This window comes from Arabidopsis lyrata (genome assembly GCF_000004255.2).
Source record: "Arabidopsis lyrata subsp. lyrata unplaced genomic scaffold ARALYscaffold_3, whole genome shotgun sequence".
NCBI lineage: Eukaryota > Viridiplantae > Streptophyta > Magnoliopsida > Brassicales > Brassicaceae > Arabidopsis > Arabidopsis lyrata.
In genome coordinates, this window is record NW_003302553.1 from 3,862,424 (window position 1) to 3,881,609 (window position 19,186).

Genomic DNA, 19,186 nt, shown 5'->3' on the forward strand with positions numbered 1-19,186 from the left:
AAGATTTTAAGATCGGTGAACAGATTCTGAGCAAACAGAGAATTAACAATGTTGTCTGGTTAAGGATCAAAGCAATCTAGACACTGAAATTAAAATCTCATTGTAAGCAATGATGGCCACTTGGCGATCCTCGTCCTGAACCCGAATTACCAGTTTAGATAACCAATTTGTTCTCACATCTCTAAATAGATTAATCTCCATCCATAGTACCGTCTCAATATATAATGAGACTTATGGCAAAACAAAAAAATAAATTAAAACCCTCTTTTTTTTTTTGGTGCGATAAATTAAAACCCTCTTAGTAAAATTTTTTTTAATTTTGGGCCTTTTTTCTTTTAAGAAATTTTATGAAATTAATGTTGGACCCTTGGCATTTGCCTACCTTACAGGGGTAGAGACGGGCCTGAGTAGTCCCGAAAACTTGATCCCATATGGTTTGATTTGATACCATACAGGCATACACCGCCTACTGGAACAAATGATATTCACGGACCTCTGGCTTCAGTTTCTTGATCCAGACATGCTCTGATATGTTGTCTCAACCGGTGGTTGCTCTACCTGACTACAGCTTCGTTGGGGCTATCCACTGCTTCATTTATCCAAGAGAAGGACAAACTCTATTTGCTTCAAATCTCAAAGATGATGATCCTTATTCATTCCAATGCTCTCTGTAAATAAGGTATAACCAGTGTTCTAAAAAGCGGTCTAGGCGGTCGCCTTGGTCCCGACTAAGCGCTAGGCTCTCATGCGACGCCTAGATAACCGCCTTGACCGCCTAAAATTACATAGATCTTGTTTAATGTATTTTTTCAATTTCAATTAGAGTTTTATTTATATATATAGTTATAAATATTCATATATTGTTTAATATAAATATAAATAAATATTTTATCTAATTTTTATTTATAATTTCATAATTTTTAGTTTTATATAGATATTTTATATAACTTTTATATATAATATCATATTGATAATGTTTTATGTTATAAACGTCTAAACCGCCTAAAAAATCGTCTAGGCCCCGATTAGGCGTTCTAGGCGCTAGGCACTGGGTCACCGCCCGCTTAGCGCCTAACGCTTTCTTGAACGAGGATCACGCCTTGTGACGCGTTCATCAGACAGTAGCAGCAATAACCTTCACGAGTATAAATGAGTCTAAGATTGTATGCATAATATCAACCCACTCAACTTTCCCCCAAATTTCACAACTATTGAGTCTTTCAAGCGAAATCTCCGCACACCAAATTCTCGTCTTATAGCTGGAACCGTTACCATATGAAACATTAACGTCCCACATAGCCACTATCTTTCCACCATAATCTGCCAATCTAATCTGAGCGAGAGGAGGGAACTTGGGTAGTCCTACCAAACCCTTCAAATCTCTCCAGTTTTTTACCTGAAAGTCATACCACATGAGCGCTCTGTGAGCAGCAAAGTACAAAACATTCTCTATCTCACAATAAGAATGTGAACACATATGTCCAGATAACCGTGGTCCAAGGATGTGAACACATATCTCCGAAAGCCACCACGTTGAAGACATGCGGTATGAGCCGTCTTTTAAAGGAAGAAGACAACGCATTAATTTGAAAAATTGTTGGGCTTTATGGGCCGTTGCTTATTTGCAAGATTTTATAAGAGCTTAATATTGTAATATACAAAAAAAAAAAAAAAAAAATTCAAAACTTTCTTTCTCTGTTTTTCTTTAAGAACACAACAGATGATATACACTCATAATCACACACAAAAGAGACCCCCCAAAATCGAGCCTTAATCTCGTCAACTATCACTACTTAACTCACATGACCAATCTGTTCTTACATCTCTAAATAGATATCTAGAGTTGTCCCAAAAACTTGATTCGATACCATACACCGCTACTGGAACATATGATTAGTATTCAGGACCTCTGGCTTCAGTTTCTGGATCCAGATATGCTCTGATCTGTTGTCTCAACCGATGGTTGATCCACCTGACTACTGTTTGGAGGTTCAGCTGTCCTATTGCTTCTCCTCCATTTTGAAAACTCGACTAGACCTGTTGTACCGCTCATGGTGAGTCCAAACCCAACAATTGTGGCTAAGAGAATGGCCACAACCGGCTGCATGCGAACCTGCACAAGTATAACCGACATAGATTGAGAGTTAGAATACGCAACAGAGTTTTTTATTCTGTTCTTCACAGATAAAAACTTACCAATGTGAAGAAAACGTGAGAGAAAAAAACAACAAGACCGAACTGAGTTGTGGCATAAATCCAGACATATCTCTTCTGCACTGCACATCGATGACCACATAATCAATTAAACTGATAGCTTGAGTACTCAAAAACAACTGTTGGGAAGCAAAACTTTTGATGGGGAACTGTTTACTGTAAGCATTTACTTACCCATTGTTGTTGACGTCATCGAAGCAAAAAGACCAAGAACGCAAGAGAATGGTAAAGAAACTGCAATGGCGCCGGATTGCATTTTTGTAAGCTGTAAATAGTATTAGAACAAGACGATGTTACAAAAGCTTTATTCTAAGAAATGTAAGAATCAGAATTCACTAAATCTTACCAGAAGCTGCTCGAGAAAACAGAAGTATGCAAGCATGCTTACAATGACAAGAATTGGAACATCCTGCCATAAACTGAGAGGGCGAGAACCGGTCAATAATATACATAAATTTTGAATTTTTTCAAGAGGTATGGTTTTGACTTTTACTTGCCTGTAGTGTGCAGCCTCGGTATCTGGAGCTCCAATACTACCCCGAGAATTCTGCATGCGTAGAAGGGTCACAGGGAGATTCTGAACCTCTTGCTTGCACACATCACATGTTCGGTTTCCTTTAATGGTGAACCATTTGATTGTACATTCTTTGTGGGCAAGAGCTAGTTCCCCTCTACACATACATTCCATCTTGAAGGCTTCTGAATCTTCTCCCAATTCTACCAGGCAGATTCTACACACAGCTTCTTCTTCAGGAACATCTTCAGCGCCATCAACATTCGCGTCTGAAACATTTCACTAATATAAGGCACCGGGTTTGTTACAAGGATACAATCACAAAAATATCTAACTTGCATGTCTTTTGCCTTTAAACATCAAATGAAAAATAAGAAATAACCGTTAAGTTTAATAGTATTTCTGGTTGGCGTCATGTTTGGAGTTGGAATCACCCGAAAAACACCTAATTGCCTTAGACTTCCATCTTTGTTGAGTGCTGGGACAGAGCGTGAACGGTGGATCGGCAGTGGAGGCCCTTTTTTCTGTTGAGAAAACATTTTAATAAAAAAAAATTGGTCAAACCAACAATGAAGTGAAGCAGAAGATAACCTGGTTAGCTAAACTTATCTTACAAGCAAAATGCATCAATATACTCTACTGAGACCAAGGTGAAGTACGACACAAGAAAATGTCCCTTGCCAATGAGATAACAGCACAAACCACAATAGAATTCACATGGGAACCTAAATGAATCGATTCATCAAGTTACTCACCGTGGAAGTAACTATATCAACCGCAAATCTCCCGTGAGTGGACTCAGGATTTGAGTGAGCTATAGGGGTTACAGGAAGAGACTCAGTTTTCTTCAATCTTGGAGTTAAGATATTAGTGAGAGTCCATGTGGACCTGTCCCTGCTATTTCCTGAAGACGGGGAGGACACAAACCCCAAATCCGCGGCTTTCTCGATATCCACATTATTGCTGTTCCGGTTCTTGAAGCTTAACTTGGGGATTAGATTCTTCAGGCTATTAGGTTTGTTTCTTGAAGATGAAGAAGAGGAGGAGGGACTCAAGGATGCAGCACGTTGCCCGATTCTAGGGCTCGACATTGGAGAAAAGTTGACTCTTTTGGCAACAGGACTTGAAGTTAGAGATGCATTTCGTCTCAAAAGATCATCTCTTGCAGTGTCTTGAGGTGTTGTTGATGGTAAATCTAACTCAAGACCTCGCCTCCATAGGTCTCGGCCCGGTGATGATAGCTCTTGTTCTTCTGCTATCTCAACAGAATTTCCATCCTGCAAACACCAAGAAAGATCAATTTCAAATCCAGTTCGATCCTAGAAAAATAAATTAAAAGCCTAATTCTTTCATCAGGAGACTCGCTAAACGGAAGAATGAACGATCTACTAAACCCTAAACCCCTAAAATCATGGGAGATTGATGAAATTCTGAGGATAACCAACCAAATCAAAACCATCAGCAAAAAAAGTGAAATTAAACAAGATCAATATCAATGCAAGATACGATTGGAATGGAATTAAAAAGAGACCATTTGCAGAGGAGAATGATGATGTTGGTGAGACCCATGTTCTTCTTGTTGTCGAGCTTTATCATCCACCATCGAGCTCCCAGAAAATAGAAAAGCAGAGGAGAAGAAGAATCTGAGCTCTTAACAAAGAATGAAATTCATGTTGGTGAGACCCATGTTCTTCTTGTTGTCGAGCTTTATCATCCACCATCGAGCTCCCAGAAAATAGAAAAGCAGAGGAGAAGAAGAATCTGAGCTCTTAACAAAGAATGAAATTCAGAAGAGAAAAAATTGTAGGCAAGAAACGAACGTCAGGAACCCTTTGGAGGAAAAAGACAAGTCCCTCTTTCTGGGTTCCTGAAATTGAGATATCTGATCGATCATACACATTGCACTTTCAATTTATTTTAAGATATATCATTGTCCCATTTTCTTTTCTCGGCCTAAAAAAGGTTAAATTTGGTCCGTTTCTTCGTCCTTATTAGTATTATTTAATTTATTACAGCCTCGTATTGGTAAGTGGTAAGTGGTAAGTGGTAACTGGATATGTTTTGTCTACGGCGAGCATTTTAATTTTTAACAAATGTCTACTTCTTAAATTTTAGATACTTGATATTTAAACAAGGATAAAAGTTTTGTATACGTATTTAATTGTTAAAACTCAGCATTTTGGAATTTGGCAGGATCTCGGTTTTTCTCCAGCTTTATCATAACGTTGATCTTGTGTTTTCCATGTTTGAGTATCTGTCATGTTGCCACTATATCTTGTGTTCTCCATGTTTAAGTATCTGTCATGTTGCCACTATAATGGGTGGCTTCAAATGTCTGTGTTTTCTGCTCTTGTTCACCTGCCACTGCAGCTTCCGGCTGCGCAACTAGCTAAGTAAGAACCTACCTGTTTGTTGTTGTATCTAATGAAGAATGTTTCTAAGTATTGGGTCATTATGACTTCCAAATGATTTCGTAATCTCTATAGTATGAATTGACAATCACACATTTTGTTGTTAACATACAAGGATCAAACATGCCTATACTAATATATCAGATGGCATTTCAATCCATACTCGGCCGTGTTTGGCTATTCTGGTTCAACTGTTTCACCCTGTCCGGTGTTGTTCCCACTTCCGCTGTTACCGTGAACTTTTATCTCCAAAAGCCTTTCGACAGGTTGCCTGCAAATTGGGCATCGATTCGTTTGAAACCTCAATACCTTAGCGCATCCGCTGCACATACACTGCACCACAAAACCAAAACATTTAAGACATCTAAATATGTCCATCACACAGTAGTAATCATCAGCATTCACAAGAGATGAGCTTACCATATGTCTACATGGAAGAACAGTAGTGTCTCGTGGTTCAGACAAACATATCACACATTCTTTTCCCGGATCATTAGCATCATCAGCTGAATCCTCATCGCCCTCAACGGTATTCCCAATCCCATAAATCTCCTGCAACTCATATCTTGTTCCATTAACCCACAGTATCTGCTTCACCACTCTAATCTTAATCTCTCCTTTATCCTTCTCATAAACCGCTTGAGTAATCTGCGCATTCTTTTTCTTTGATCCCAACCTTTCTTCTTCATTCTCACCTGAGGGAGCTGCTTCTGCCTTAACCGCCAATGGATAGATATCTGTGTTCGCCGCCTCGAACAGCTCAACGTCCTCAAAGACAGAAAAGTCTATACCAGAACCAGATGATTGTTTAAACTTCTGACCAAGTCCTTTCTCGAAATCTAGGGTGATTGGTGGCAGAATATCTTCCTTGGTCGCTGTGAGATTGCAATCTTCGGATTCTTTAGCAAAGAAAATGACACTAATCCTGTTTTCCACAAGTCCAACATAACATAAGCTTAAGTCAATACACATGAAGATTTGATCAACAGGTTTTGAATATTGGGCTTAAAAAATCAAAACTTCCTAAATTTTGTTCACTAGAGAAGTCAAATTGCAACAAGAAGACCATAAATCTCAGCTTATGGATGGTCACGAGGAAGAAGACAAATTCACGTGTTATCTGCTCTGTTTCATTTTTTCCAAATCGATCACGAAATCAACGAAAGGGAGAAAGTGAAATCTACCTTCCGGAGACGGTTGCATCAAACGTGAAGGAGACGAGAAACCGACCCGGATTATCGGGGTCGGGTTCAAGCCTGAGAGTCTCCTTCTTAAGATTAACGTCGTTACGAATCGTGACGGCTTTCTGGTGTTCAACGTAAGGAGTCGGGGGAGCCATCATGTGACCAGCAAAAGAGTATCTGGCCATCGCCACGGGGGCCCAAGAGTGGTTGTGGTAAGGATGATGGAGGTGGTGGTCGTACGGCGGAAGAGGTGGACCCGACATGGTTCCCGGCGGAGGATGGTGGATGTAAGAAGCAGGGTACTGGTAAACCGGATTAGGATTAGGATTTGGATACGGAGTAACGGCGGCGAAAACGATGGGATTAGCTTGGATTTCTGTAGCTGGAGGTGGTGGAGGAAGAGAAGAAGAAGGAGGAGGTGGTGGTGGTGGAGCCGCCGTATGGTTTCGCCGTCGACGGCGTCTACCTTCACCACCGCTGCTGCTAATGTTTCCCATATGATTATTGGCGTTAAACCCAAATCAAAAGACAAGATCTTTTGGTGACCCAAATGATCAAATCGCAGAAATTTTCTAAGTTTGTGGGTGGATCGGAGATCCGGGGATTAATAATATTGGAGTGGAATGTAAGAAATTGAAAAAGCAAAAAGCAGAGAGATTTTTGATGAATTAAGAAAGAAAGAATAAAAAAAAAGAGAGAGAGATAAGAGAGAATAATTTAGGGGAAGAAAGTGGGTAATGAGATGATGATGATGGGGTCGGTTGGCCAAGAAGCTCCACTCATGAACATAAAGACCACCCTTTTCGATGGTGTTTATGTTCCCAAAGCTTCTTTTTTTTTTCTCAGGACTTTTTTTCTTCTTGTTGTTAATTGTTTGTTGTAATTATTATTACGTTGATTATAGGAGTTTTGCCTTTAATTTCAACAGGACTGCTTAAAAGAGTTAAGGTGTTATCTGACGACAAAAAATAGAAAGAAAGGTGTTATCTTTTTCATTAGAAAACATTACCATTTTATTACGTATAGGCTATAGATTAGGATTAATTTGTTCATGCGTTTAAATATGGTTATATTTTTAGAAACTGTTTCATTAAACTGGATCTCCTACATTTGTCTTTTTTTTCTTTCTAGATTCGTATTGTCCAACTTGATAAGTCCAAATAATATTTTACGAGTGAAGAGAAGTTGTCGATTATTGCATAGTTGTGTATGATTAAAGAGTTAAAAGTCACTTATGCTGTCCGAAATGTCTACTAGACATTATTGTCTACTTTCCGCTTCTAGACTTATATTGCCTAAATAGTAAATTTCTAGCAAGTAATATGTAGTTTAATACATATTCCTAACAAAGTAGGCTATACTATATTTTTATTTTAAACCTATAATAAAACTACTTTTTGCCTACATAATATTCTTATATAGTCCGAAAGATGAGCTGATATTATGGAATTCATATCAAAGCTTGTTTTGTCGTCTTTGAATAATTGTGTTTAAGTTTAACCCAAAATACAAAACAAACAAAAGAAATAGGTGTATACTTTAAAAATTAGTGTTTTCTACAAAAGCATAACCCTTGTTGACCAAAAAAAGCATAAGTCCTAATAGAGTTTCTATAATTAATTTCCAAAACCATAAGCTAAAATTACTATGAATTTAGACTCAAGATCACCATTAGCTATAAACCTCACAAAGAATACAAATACAATAAACATTCTTTCAAATGAAGACTATGTGATCTTCATATATATATTCTATATTCAATTGCCGGATTAAACTGTAACTATGGGATGTTTGATATTTACGTGAAACTACAAGTTGATAACTGTTGATTTTGATTATAATCGTGATCATATACAGATAGATATCATATTGAAACATTCCCATACGAAGGTAGTGGTATGATGCGAAATCAAAAATAAATAAATAAAGAGACATAATAGAATCACATACCTAACCACTCGCACACACTTTCATTAAGCAATTCCAAAAAATGGACATAAATAATTGAGAAAAATAAATGGGAATCATTCTAAAATCTTATTATAATACTTCCTCCGTTTTGTTTTAGTCGTCGTTTGAGATTTTTTCACACAAATTAAGAAAAACATTAAATTTTCTGTTTTACCCTTTATTAATATATTTTATAAAAAAATTCATTGGCCAAAACATTAAAACAGTATGGACAAAACTAGAATTTTCACCAAACATTTGCATTGAAAACCTAAAACGACAACTATTATGAAACAAAATTTAAATCCTAAAACGACAACTAAATTGAAACAGAGGGAGTATTATATAGTGGGAAACGGCAGACGGTAGATGGATCAAGTTGGATATGTAGTGTAAAATCTGTAAAATCAATTTTATTAAACTATAATTATGTAGACCTATATGATCGTGACACACATATATATATATATATATATATATATATATATAAAAATCAAACTTTGTTCTTTGTTGATGCATTTTGAATATAATTTGCAGGATAACAAATATGACATCGAACGTAACATCTTCTTGGAACACCAATGTAATGTACATATGCAAAGACTTTCTTAGGTTTAAGTCACTAAGATTGAAATACATCGAGGTCAGGTGTTCTTAAGAAGATCCTTCGTTAGTTAGTAAGTTTGTTTACATTGTCTTCATGATACTAGCTAGCCGATAATTTTATTTTATCTGAAGTCCTCAGCAACGTGTCACGTGCTATCCATGAATTCATTTGTAGCCAAATACTATTCATTAACTTCATTTTTGTCGTTTTCCTCAGAGGTGATGTTATACCCTAACAAGATTTGTATTTAAGTGGAACAAATATATATGTTAGATCTAAACATACAGTATTGTGTGGTTCGTAATGAGGAATGATATATGTCAACGAGGGATGTACATGTGTACTTTGTGTAAGATCCCAAAAGAGAAATGGTTTCCAATTTTGTAACGAAAGCTCTAGTATGACTAAAAAAGCTCTAATTCAATTTGTCTGAAGTATTATTAGTATGTTATTTTCATATTTGTATCCTTTTTTAGATTCTGATCATCAATGGAGAACTATAATACTACTATTATAGAGAGTAAGCGTCATGTGAATTTTGTAGTCTGACAAATTGCGTGCATGAACCAAGTAGCTAAATGTTAGTTGAAAATGGTTAAACACAATCACTACATAAAAAAAGAATGTTCATCTACATATATATATATAGTAGACAAAATGTGTGCATGAGCTAATTAGCTAAATGTTTGTTAAAATAAATACAAAAACACTACATAAAAAGAAGCTGTCCATAAATTAATTTCCTTCTTTAATTCCTATAAACTGCTAACAAAGCATTTGAACTAGCGCCTCTTTAGTTTGAAAGATTCATTAACCAACTTTAGAAATTTTAGCTGAGAATAGTGTAATTAATCACAATTAATGTTTTTGGATAATGGTTCCTCTCATTGAAAATTATTTTCTCAAATCTTGAATGTATCTTTGATTATACAATTTCACCAGAATTCATAAATAAAAGAATAATAACACTCATTAAGAAAATTAGAAAAAGCTAGAAGATCAATGCATCTCTTGCGACCTGTTCCAACCAATTCGCAAGTTCCGACATCGTTGGTCGTTGATTCGGATCCTCGCGTACACACAACTCCGCTACGTCAGCAAGTTTCAACAACGGCTCCACGTTTCTCGGCAACGCAATATACTTATCCACAATCGCCGCTGCTCTGCCTTCTCTGATCACCGTAACTGCCCATTCAGCAATCTCCGGCGGATCACAGTCCCTATCATGACGTTTCCTTCCGGTTAAAATCTCTAACAAGACAACTCCAAAGTCATAAACATCTCTTTTGATGTCCAACTTCTTCTCGTTCGACGATGTCACGAGCCCGAAATCCGCAACCCTCGCCACCCATTCCGCGTCCAATAGTACATTCGAAGACTTCACATCGCCATGAACGATTCTAGGCTCAGCTTCATTGTGTAGATACTCAAGACCTTTTGCGGTTTGCATAGCGATTTTGATCCTTAAGCTCCAACTCAATGGCGAAAACCCACTGTGTAGATGATCGTGAAGCGTACCGTGAGGCATGTACTCGTAAACAAGAAGCCTCTCTCCCATTTCGGTCGAGTAACCGAGGAGATTCACAATGTTGCAATGCCTAATGTTGCAGAGAATCTCCAATTCTGTCTCAAATTCTCTAGTGTTTGTGTGGATTATGGTTGCTGCGTTTGCTCTCTTCACCGCTACTTGCCTCCCGTCCGGCAACAAGGCTTTGTAGACAAACCCATAGCTTCCTCTGCCTAACTCATTGAACTCTTTAAACCCGTTGGTCGCGTCTTTAAGCTCAGAGAGTCTAAACACTTGAGCAAAAGGCGTTACCGATGGAGCAGGGGAGACATTTTCAAGTGGCTCAGTGTCTAAATCAGGCTTTCCTATGCAAGATTTGAATTGATTCGCTGCGCCGTCTTCTTTATTAGGACTAGTGATGATAACCCGTGGAACGATACAGCAACCAATTATGAGGATCAATAGAGCGGATGCGCAAGATCCGATGATGAGAACAAGTCTCTGTAGTTGATGCCAATGCTTATCTGGAAAATTGCTGTTATGAAGCTTACATATGTCTGAACAAGAACTGTTTTGACAGAGCGAGCAAGGCGTACATATCCGATCAGAGTTCTCGGTGCACGAACTTGACAAGAAGAATCCGTGAGAGCAATCCGAGCCGCAAGGTGAACAGACCATTAACTCTCTCCTTACACACAAACTCGTTAGGTCAGGTTCATTTAGGATACTTGCGTTGAAAGCAAACTCTTTTTCATAACAAGGACCAGCTCTACACATCCCTGGACTGCAGAGCTCTAACGGAGGATCGTAAGCTAATGTCGACGAACCGTTAACCATCCAGCAATCAAGAACAAGATCCTCTTCTCTTATACCACAAACAATGAAATCAGATGAAGCAATTGCCTTAAATCCGGAACCTTTTGGAATCAAAGAGAAATTAGAGTTTCCCCAACATTCAACCTCATGATTATCCTCACGGATTCCGCAGAAATGGCGAGGACCAGCGGTTAGCGAGACGAATCGAGAATCATTCATCGGAGAATCAACAAAAGATTCATCTTCTCCCCAACATTTTACCTCCCGGGATGAGTTTAGAATCGCACAAACGGAGTTTTTTCCGGCGGCTAAGACTTGGAAGTTATCAGAAGTTGTGTTAAACCCTAAATTAGAAGAATTGGGGCCAAAACAGAGCAATCCACCATCTCTGATTCCACCACAGCTAAACCCATCACCAGAAACGATATTGTTGAAGACGAGATTACGAACAATCTGATCATAGAAGTTTGGATTCTCTTTCGCGATTAAGCTGTTGTTATTCGTAGCTCTTGCTATCTCCCAACAATCAACAGTCCCAGAATCGTGATCCGAATAGTAAGCTCCTCTAACAGCACAGACATGGCTTGTTCCAGCAGCAATCTGAGAGTAAGCAGTAGTCCGGTAAGCTAGAGGGACAAGATCCATACCTGAAGAAGACCCAAGTGAACTAAAACAAAACGCCTGAGAAGTGTTCGACAAAATGCCGCAGAGAAACCCGTCTCCACCTGAAAGAACCGCCATGGACGGAATGTTGTAGCTTGCAGAAGTAGAAGAAGCAAGAGACGAGGAAGAAGAAGAAGAAGACGGAGAAGATGGAGATGAATAGTTTTTACCCCAGCAGATAACATCTTGACGACCACTAGCATCAATGGCGCAGAAGAAAGCAGAGCCACCGAACGCCGCCGCGATTGGGCCAGAGGATCCAAATCCGGATCCGGGTTTGGGCAAAAACAGGAGAATGAGAGAGAGAAAGAGGAGAAAGAAATGGGCTTCCATTGGAGATGAAGTTCATGAACTGAAAGCAAGGAAGAAGATTGGCATAAGCTGCCATTTGACAGTGTGATGGCTAACGAACAGAGAACGTGGGTGGCGTCCTCATTGGAGATGATAAAAAGTATAAATATTTTATTGAACAACTGATTACTGTATCTACATAATTATCACATTCATGCATGTAAATATTTACGTATATATTCCTGGGTTTTTTTGGGGTAAAAAAGGTATATAGTTGATAGATTGAAAAGAAAATTATTTCCAAAAAGAGAAAATCTAATGAATTTTGCCTAAAGGGGACAATAAGATCTAATCCCAGCGATTCCATGTCAACAACTTGATGGAAAACTTTTTTTTTTTTTCTTTTTTTGGAGCTCACCGTCATTGTCAACTTGTCAACATATATGAAATGGATAATATAGTAGGTGACAAAATAGAAATAAAACAGGAGTCAATAATAAATTTTCATGAAATTTTAAATTATTGAGCAAATGATGTGTGGGGTTATAAGTTCGGCGTTTTTGGTGCATATAATTCCAAAAAACTTGCCTCGGTGTTATAAACGCAGATCCTTTTTCCGATCTTACAATGTTTTCTTTAAATCACTTGCTTCTCAAAATGTGTTTGGGTGTATACTCTAAACTTTATCCAAGAGTCTGTAACACTTAGAACTAGCCGACTAAAATGAATTAAACATTAGCTCTTGCTTCTTCGATAATAGTAATAGTATTGTGGATTATCAGGATTAATCTGATGGTAATTGAGATTTAGACTGTGGAACCAAAAAAAAAGAAAAGTCTTTGAAATTGAATGGTAAAAGCCCATTTACGAGCCCATCAAAACGGAAAACATAACAAGAGAAAAAAAAAAAACTAAAGCACTAAAAAAAACTCAAAAGTCATAGACGGAGAACAAGGTAGAGAGTTGAATTTTTATGAATACAGTAATCCCCTAAAGTGACGCCATCTTCAAGCTGTTTTCCGAAAAATATTAGCCTCTGTTGGACTGGTGTGATCCCTTCCTTAACTTGGATCTTTTCCTTCACATTGGCGATTGTGTCTGAGTTTTCAACTTCCAACATTATGGTTTTTCCGGTAAGGGTCTTGATAAAAATCTGCATACCACCTCTCTGAAGAAACAGCTGATGGATAGTAGATTCTTTCTGGATGTTGTAATCTAGTAGCGTTCGAGTACCCACAAGCACTCTACCACCAAAGATAAGGCTCTGTCTGTCCAGAGGAATTCCTACCTTGTGTTGGATCTTAACTTTTACATTATCAATGGTGTCTGAGCTCTCAACTTCTAGGGTAATGGTTTTACAGGTAGGGGTTTCACCGGAAAATGCATACGTCTTGACGAATATCTGCATACCATGGGGAATATGAAAGAAAAGGCGAAGGGTTGACTCATTCCGGATGTCGTAATCCGCAAGAGTACGGCCATCCTCGAGCTCGTGACCGAGAAAGATCAGTCTCTGCTGGTCCGGGGGTGAACCTACCTTGTCTTGAATCTTAGCTTTAACACTTTCAATGGTGTCTGAGCTCACAACTTCTAGGGTAATGATTTTACCGCCAAAGAGTTTCACAAATATCTGCATACCAAGGACAAGGTGGAGTGTTGACTCTTTCTGGATGCCGTAATCCGCAGGAGTACAGCGATCCTTGAGCTCTTTACCGAGAAAGATCAGCCTCTGCAGGTCTGGTTGGATCCCTTCTTTATCCTGAATCATGGCCTTAACATTTTCGATTGTGTCCCAGCTCTCAACTTCCAAATTTATTCTCTTTCCGGTAAGGGTCTTGACAAAAATCTGCATCCCACAACGGAATCTAGTCACCAGATACAGAGTTGATCCTTTCTGGATGTTGTAATGTGCTAGCGTTCGACCACCCTCAAGCGGTTTACCAGCAAAGATAAGTCTATGTAGGTCCATAGGAATTCCTTCCTTTTCTTGGATCTTAGCTTTAACATTGTCAATGGTGTCTGAGCTCTCAACTTCTAGGATGAAGTTTTCACCGGTAAAGGTATTATAGGGAAGGTTTTTCACAAATATATACATATTACCGCGAAGACGAGTGCCAAGGTGAAGGGCTGACTTATTCTGGATGCCGTAATCGGCAAGAGTACGGCCATCCTTGGTGAAGAGCTCTTCACCGTGAAAGCTGAGCCTCTGGTGGTCCGGGCGTAAACCTTCCCTATCTTGAATCTTCGCCTTGACACTGTCAATGGTGTCTGAGCTCTCAACTTCTAGGGTGAGGGTTTCACCGGTAAAGTTTTTACCGGGAAAGGTTATCACAAATATCTGCATACCACCGCGAAGACGAAGGACAAGGTGAAGTGTTGACTCTTTCTGGATGCTGTAATCCGCAAGAGTATGGCCATCCTCGAGTTGCTTACCTGCAAAGATCAGCCTCTGCTGGTCAGGAGGGATTCCTTCTTTATCTTGGATCTTGGCCTTGACGTTGTCAATTGTGTCTGAGCTTTCGACCTCAAGAGTTATGGTCTTTCCCGTAAGAGTCTTCACAAAGATTTGCATGCCACCTCTCAACCTTAGAACCAAGTGGAGAGTTGACTCTTTCTGGATGCTGTAATCAGCCAAGGTAAGGCCATCCTCGAGCTGTTTACCCGCAAAGATAAGTCATTGCTGGTCTAAAGGAATGCCTTCCTTGCCCTGGATCATTGCCTTGACATCATGGATGGAGTCGGAGGTTTCAACATCAAGTGTTATGGTCTTTTCTGTAAGAGTCTTTGCGTAGATTTGGATTGTCATCTGTAAACAATTTTTTACGGGAGAGAACAATCTCCACGGAGGATTTTGAATGGTAAGAGCCAAAAAGGATGAAGAGAAGAGATCGGAGAAACAAATACCTTGAGAGAGAGAGAGTACTTCACAGAAAACTTCTGCAGACTGATCAGGACTGTTTGCGAGAGAGATAGATTTGAGTAGATTTGGTTTATAATAGGGAAAATGGGATAATCTGCTAATATCTAGTTGGTTTAGATTTGAATCTGCTTTTGATAATTATAAAATATTCGAATTCATCTGTTAATTTAATAATTTGAAATTCATTATTATTTTGTTTGTAGCTTTGGTTATTTTATAAAATTAGAAGGTTCTAGGGGTGGCACTTTAGACTTAGTATCTGATGAACTCGCTTGGAAAATGCAATATTCGTGAATTGCTTAGTATTTAGACTTTAATTAGAGTAATAATATTCCACTCTCCAAAAACAATTCCAGCATTGCACAAAGCTATATATATATATATATAAAATCAAACCTCTACTACCAAACTTTAAGAGTATGCATGCAGAATTCAATTATTAGAGACTTTCAAACCGGAAGACTCACTCATAAAAGTTGCTCATCAAAGAAATTGAAGAATGATTGATGTCCATTCTTCAATTATGTGTGGCCATGATTAAACTCATGTAAGCAGACTTCTCGCCAGATGCTCCCGAGCTGTTGCTAGCGCTTGAGTCAGTGTCTGCAATTCCAAAATGTAAACAATGGGTCCACATTATAAGTGCACCTTTCGTGTTTATAGACAAACGGTTCTACATCAAGACTATTGCTTTCTTCATAGGGAGATGTAAGTTGTAACAATAATAGTCAAAAGTGTCATTACCTGTTCAGAGAGTGAACCACTAGCTTCTGTGCTCTGCATTGCTACTTTCCCCGCAATGACGTTTGGATCCGTTTCAAGAACCACCCTTAACACATATTCCATAATAAGCCATACTCAAACAATAGCTAAATGCTAAGATATATGGTAAACGCTCAAAAAAGGTTCAACAAATCTTTAACATGCTTAAGATTTCATAAAATTGTCGTGTAGTGCTCAAATATTTAACTTGCATACCCCTGATCGACCATTTCATCAAGGCATAGAAAGATGAGATCCAAGTTCTCGAGGGCTTCCATCTTTTCCACATTGTTCCTGGTAAAGACAAAAGGGATGCATCGTTGATCAATAAATAAAGGCATAATTAAGTTGTCAAGTCAAACAAATACCTCAAGAGAAGTGCAACAGCATCAAAAAAGCCTTGAAGAACAGAAGCTAAAATGAGCTCGTTTTCATTTTCACCTCCAGTAACAAAGAAGTGAAGGTCCTGGGCAAACTTATAGACAATAATATTGTTGTCCAACAGTGTGATCTCAGCTGCACATAAACGTTAAAAACCAAACATCTATAAGCGATTTGAAAGAGACAGTATGTATATACAAAGTCAGGAAACATGAAAGAAATTGTGTAGATGAATAACATAATCTCGTCTTACCTTCTGTGCGAGCATTGGTCTTAGAGGTCTTTGAGAATACGTATTTCTCAAAACTTAACTTGGCGGCATTAGTTTGCCAGTCATCCGAGTAATACTTGACAGCCACACGCTTTCCTTCAGAGTCTAGAAGAAGAATGTTCTTTACCAAGGGACAAGAATCCTATTCAATGAAAATTGGAAAGTCAGTAATTAAGTTCCAGGGGAGAGGTGAAGCAGGTTATCCAACAAAGATCATGTATAGTCAAACTCCTACAAAGCTATATCAACTACTCAGCATCTATGGCTTAACAAAAGATGCCATCCATACATGTGCTAAGATTATTTTACGACCACGAAAAATAGAATGGCTGAATTCAGCAGATGGAGTCCAGGTTCTGATAAAAGAAAGAGTTATCTAGCAGAGAAAAAGTTACGAATACATGTTGCACATAAGCAGAACCTTGATTGGCCACTAGAAAGGTTAATCTCGAAACAGTCACAAAACGCAATTTTCAAAAACATTGTTCGCCACCAAACAGATGTAACAGGAAAAGGAATCTTACCACAGTGATTAGAGATAAACCAATAAGTTTTTCATCAACAATTCTTCTCAAGTCACACCGCCTTGGCAACTTATGTTTAGTAAATGAAAAGTAGAATATAAATGTATAGAACCAAAAGTTCTCTAATATCACACTCCAAAGTATTACATGAGTGGTCGCATATCATAAGCACTATATTATGGATTGCATTACGGATATTGCTAAGTATGATTGCAGCAACAAGGGATTCTTACAGAAGACGCGATTCAATGAGATATAACGCATATGTACTTACATGAGACATTGTTGGAAGAGTTCAAATGTACCTGAAATAGTGATAAACTAGCTGTTATCGCCATTACAAACACAAAACCAAGTATTTGAGCAATTAACCAATAAAATTTTCGATTTTGACAAGAAATTAGAAACTTCAACCCACACTCATTTAAATAGTTATTCTAGTCACTGGTAAAAGCTCATACACGAGAAGGAAAACGACATCTATCACCAAACATTATAAAATCTAAGTTACACCACATAAGAGTATATAATAAGCTCAAATGTGACATTATGGTAGTAGTAAATGTAATGTAGATGATCTTCATGACAAGATAGCTACAGAAACATGGGGATTGACGTAATTAATAGACAAACGAAATCACGAAAATTCGGAGAATCACATAACCAAGCACAACAGATGAGAACGCAAGAAAATTTCTCCAATCAAAGTGATCCGTTACACAAATGATAAATACCAATGGATCGGATAATCATAATCCAAAGGATCAGGGAGGCAAACACCGGAATAATGGATCGGAGACGAAGTAATGGAGGATTCAAATGTGAAAAGCGCATGATGGAGACAGAAGAAATCGGAATACCTTGAGAGAGCTCGTTTCGCGTTTCAGTGTCACTGCTCGGGATCCTAGATCTGATCTCACGGACCGGTTCTTAAATTTTATTGATATCCGGTTTGGTACAACACTCTTTAACTATAGTGCATACACTTTTTTTCTGGAAATTATATAAATATGTATATTTTTTTTGGTAGGAGAATTTAAATATGTATATGAATTAGCGAATTTACGCGTCCATTTTTCTAAAAAGAGCCAAGCTTACTTGTGCATATTTAAAATATTCATATTAAAAAGTCATATTTTATTTTATTAAAATCTTTTTCCACGTGGAAATTTATCCATGGTTTTTTAAGAACATAGAATCATAAACTGTTTATGTTTCTTATTTTTAGATACTAACTTTGTGCCGTTTTACTTCATTGGAATTGAATTTCTCATTAACTACATGTCGATATAGGAACATATCTTACTCAGTCCCAATACTTACCTAGGCTCAATGGAAAGAGATACCCAACCTCTTTGGGTTTATGAAAGCAAAAAGATGGTTAGACGTGAGGTAAGTTACTTCAGGTCCTTGCGTTCCTAGATTATATTACGAAATCATTATGAATGACGCTAACAACAAATTGCGAGACTGTCAGATAGTTTCTTTGAAAATAAAGATCGACGAGAAGAGCGACTTGATTAGTGTTTACAGCAACGGTAGCAGAATTTCGGTCGAGATTAATGAGGACGAAATTTACTTGCATGATATGCTATTTACTAGTACAAGAGCCGGTTTAGGTGCTAAGCTCACCAATATCTTCTCCACTTAATTCGCAATAATCACAACAAACGGGAAGAACTCGTACGAAAAAGTAACCAAATTGATTTGTTTATGTGGTGAGTGATGAATCACATTTTCAGTAAAACTTCTATAAATTAATAATATTAGAACCTGCTATTTATTAATTTATAATAGTATTAATTTATTTATTAATTAATATTTATAGAAAGTTTTGTTTTAATTGTTAACACTTTTTATAAAATATGAGTTAAAACAATATGATATAAATAAAATTAATGTTTGGATGTTATAAATTTTATAAGTAAGATTTAAATATTTAATATTTGGAAGAGAAAACAATTTTTTTTTAATAAATAATAAAGATTATAAAATTCACATATACAAACGACATTGGTTAAAAAACCATCATTAATAGTATAATTCATTAATTCTTTCCAATTTCTTCACCACCTTCCTTAAGTAAACAGAACTAGCAATTCTCATAATGGTGGAACGAGACCCGTAGAGTCTTCGTCGTTTCAGTATTTTAAGACTGGTTACTAGAAGTT

At 37.7% G+C, this 19,186-nt stretch overlaps 5 protein-coding genes across 10 annotated transcripts; all 5 read right to left on the reverse strand.

The window, feature by feature from the left end:
• Positions 1-1,666: 1,666 nt before the first annotated feature.
• On the reverse strand, positions 1,667-4,690 carry LOC9320819 (probable E3 ubiquitin-protein ligase MARCH10). Of its 5 annotated transcripts, none has more exons than XM_021032709.1 (9): positions 4,401-4,690; positions 4,260-4,282; positions 3,484-4,005; positions 3,111-3,252; positions 2,712-2,997; positions 2,561-2,633; positions 2,389-2,479; positions 2,197-2,276; positions 1,667-2,113 (listed from the first exon to the last, which is right to left on the reverse strand). In XM_021032709.1, exons 1-9 carry the CDS (start codon positions 4,447-4,449, stop codon positions 1,916-1,918), a joined length of 1,464 nt encoding a protein of 487 aa, XP_020888368.1. In that variant the 5' UTR covers positions 4,450-4,690; the 3' UTR covers positions 1,667-1,915. The 5 variants fall into 5 exon arrangements, with proteins under 5 accessions (XP_020888368.1, XP_020888367.1, XP_020888366.1 ...); XM_021032708.1 differs by having other exon boundaries at positions 4,260-4,297; positions 4,416-4,689; XM_021032707.1 differs by having other exon boundaries at positions 4,260-4,371; positions 4,490-4,688.
• A 470-nt stretch (positions 4,691-5,160) lies between these two features.
• Positions 5,161-7,264, reverse strand: LOC9320820 (probable E3 ubiquitin-protein ligase LOG2). The gene is made up of 3 exons (XM_021032712.1): positions 6,324-7,264; positions 5,560-6,064; positions 5,161-5,472 (listed from the first exon to the last, which is right to left on the reverse strand). The coding sequence occupies exons 1-3, from the start codon at positions 6,818-6,820 to the stop codon at positions 5,317-5,319; spliced, it is 1,158 nt and encodes a 385-aa protein (XP_020888371.1). The 5' UTR covers positions 6,821-7,264; the 3' UTR covers positions 5,161-5,316.
• A 2,480-nt stretch (positions 7,265-9,744) lies between these two features.
• Positions 9,745-12,534, reverse strand: LOC9320821 (serine/threonine-protein kinase-like protein CCR1). The gene has a single exon (XM_002884709.2). The coding sequence runs from the start codon at positions 12,197-12,199 to the stop codon at positions 9,872-9,874; it is 2,328 nt and encodes a 775-aa protein (XP_002884755.1). The 5' UTR covers positions 12,200-12,534; the 3' UTR covers positions 9,745-9,871.
• Positions 12,535-13,078: 544 nt separating this feature from the next.
• Positions 13,079-15,229, reverse strand: LOC9320822 (polyubiquitin 8). Its single transcript, XM_021032703.1, is given in 2 exon segments — positions 13,079-14,963; positions 15,062-15,229. A coding segment is annotated over 1 exon segment (1,869 nt). The 5' UTR covers positions 15,062-15,229; the 3' UTR covers positions 13,079-13,094.
• Positions 15,230-15,364: 135 nt separating this feature from the next.
• Positions 15,365-17,965, reverse strand: LOC9320823 (coatomer subunit zeta-2). Of its 2 annotated transcripts, none has more exons than XM_021032718.1 (7): positions 17,876-17,965; positions 17,290-17,320; positions 16,474-16,633; positions 16,208-16,355; positions 16,056-16,133; positions 15,822-15,906; positions 15,365-15,680 (listed from the first exon to the last, which is right to left on the reverse strand). In XM_021032718.1, exons 2-7 carry the CDS (start codon positions 17,296-17,298, stop codon positions 15,621-15,623), a joined length of 540 nt encoding a protein of 179 aa, XP_020888377.1. In that variant the 5' UTR covers positions 17,299-17,320; positions 17,876-17,965; the 3' UTR covers positions 15,365-15,620. The 2 variants fall into 2 exon arrangements, with proteins under 2 accessions (XP_020888377.1, XP_020888378.1); XM_021032719.1 differs by lacking the exon at positions 17,876-17,965 and adding an exon at positions 17,750-17,830.
• Positions 17,966-19,186: the final 1,221 nt, after the last annotated feature.

Excerpts from the sequence above, each read along its gene's own strand:
- LOC9320819 (XM_021032709.1), bottom strand. The coding sequence starts at position 4,449 with ATGGTGGATGATAAAGCTCGACAACAAGAAGAACATGGGTCTCACCAA. Across the intron at positions 4,006-4,259 it reads ATCATTCTCCTCTGCAAATG|GATGGAAATTCTGTTGAGAT; the intron begins GTCTCTTTTTAA and ends TGGTGTTTGCAG. Across the intron at positions 2,114-2,196 it reads CTCACGTTTTCTTCACATTG|GTTCGCATGCAGCCGGTTGT; the intron begins GTAAGTTTTTAT and ends ATACTTGTGCAG.
- LOC9320820 (XM_021032712.1), bottom strand. The coding sequence starts at position 6,820 with ATGGGAAACATTAGCAGCAGCGGTGGTGAAGGTAGACGCCGTCGACGG. Across the intron at positions 6,065-6,323 it reads GATGCAACCGTCTCCGGAAG|GATTAGTGTCATTTTCTTTG; the intron begins GTAGATTTCACT and ends TGTGGAAAACAG. Across the intron at positions 5,473-5,559 it reads TTCTTCCATGTAGACATATG|TGTATGTGCAGCGGATGCGC; the intron begins GTAAGCTCATCT and ends TTTGTGGTGCAG.
- LOC9320821 (XM_002884709.2), bottom strand. The coding sequence starts at position 12,199 with ATGGAAGCCCATTTCTTTCTCCTCTTTCTCTCTCTCATTCTCCTGTTT.
- LOC9320823 (XM_021032718.1), bottom strand. Across the intron at positions 16,134-16,207 it reads GCTGTTGCACTTCTCTTGAG|GAACAATGTGGAAAAGATGG; the intron begins GTATTTGTTTGA and ends TGTCTTTACCAG. Across the intron at positions 15,907-16,055 it reads GATGAAATGGTCGATCAGGG|GGTGGTTCTTGAAACGGATC; the intron begins GTATGCAAGTTA and ends ATATGTGTTAAG.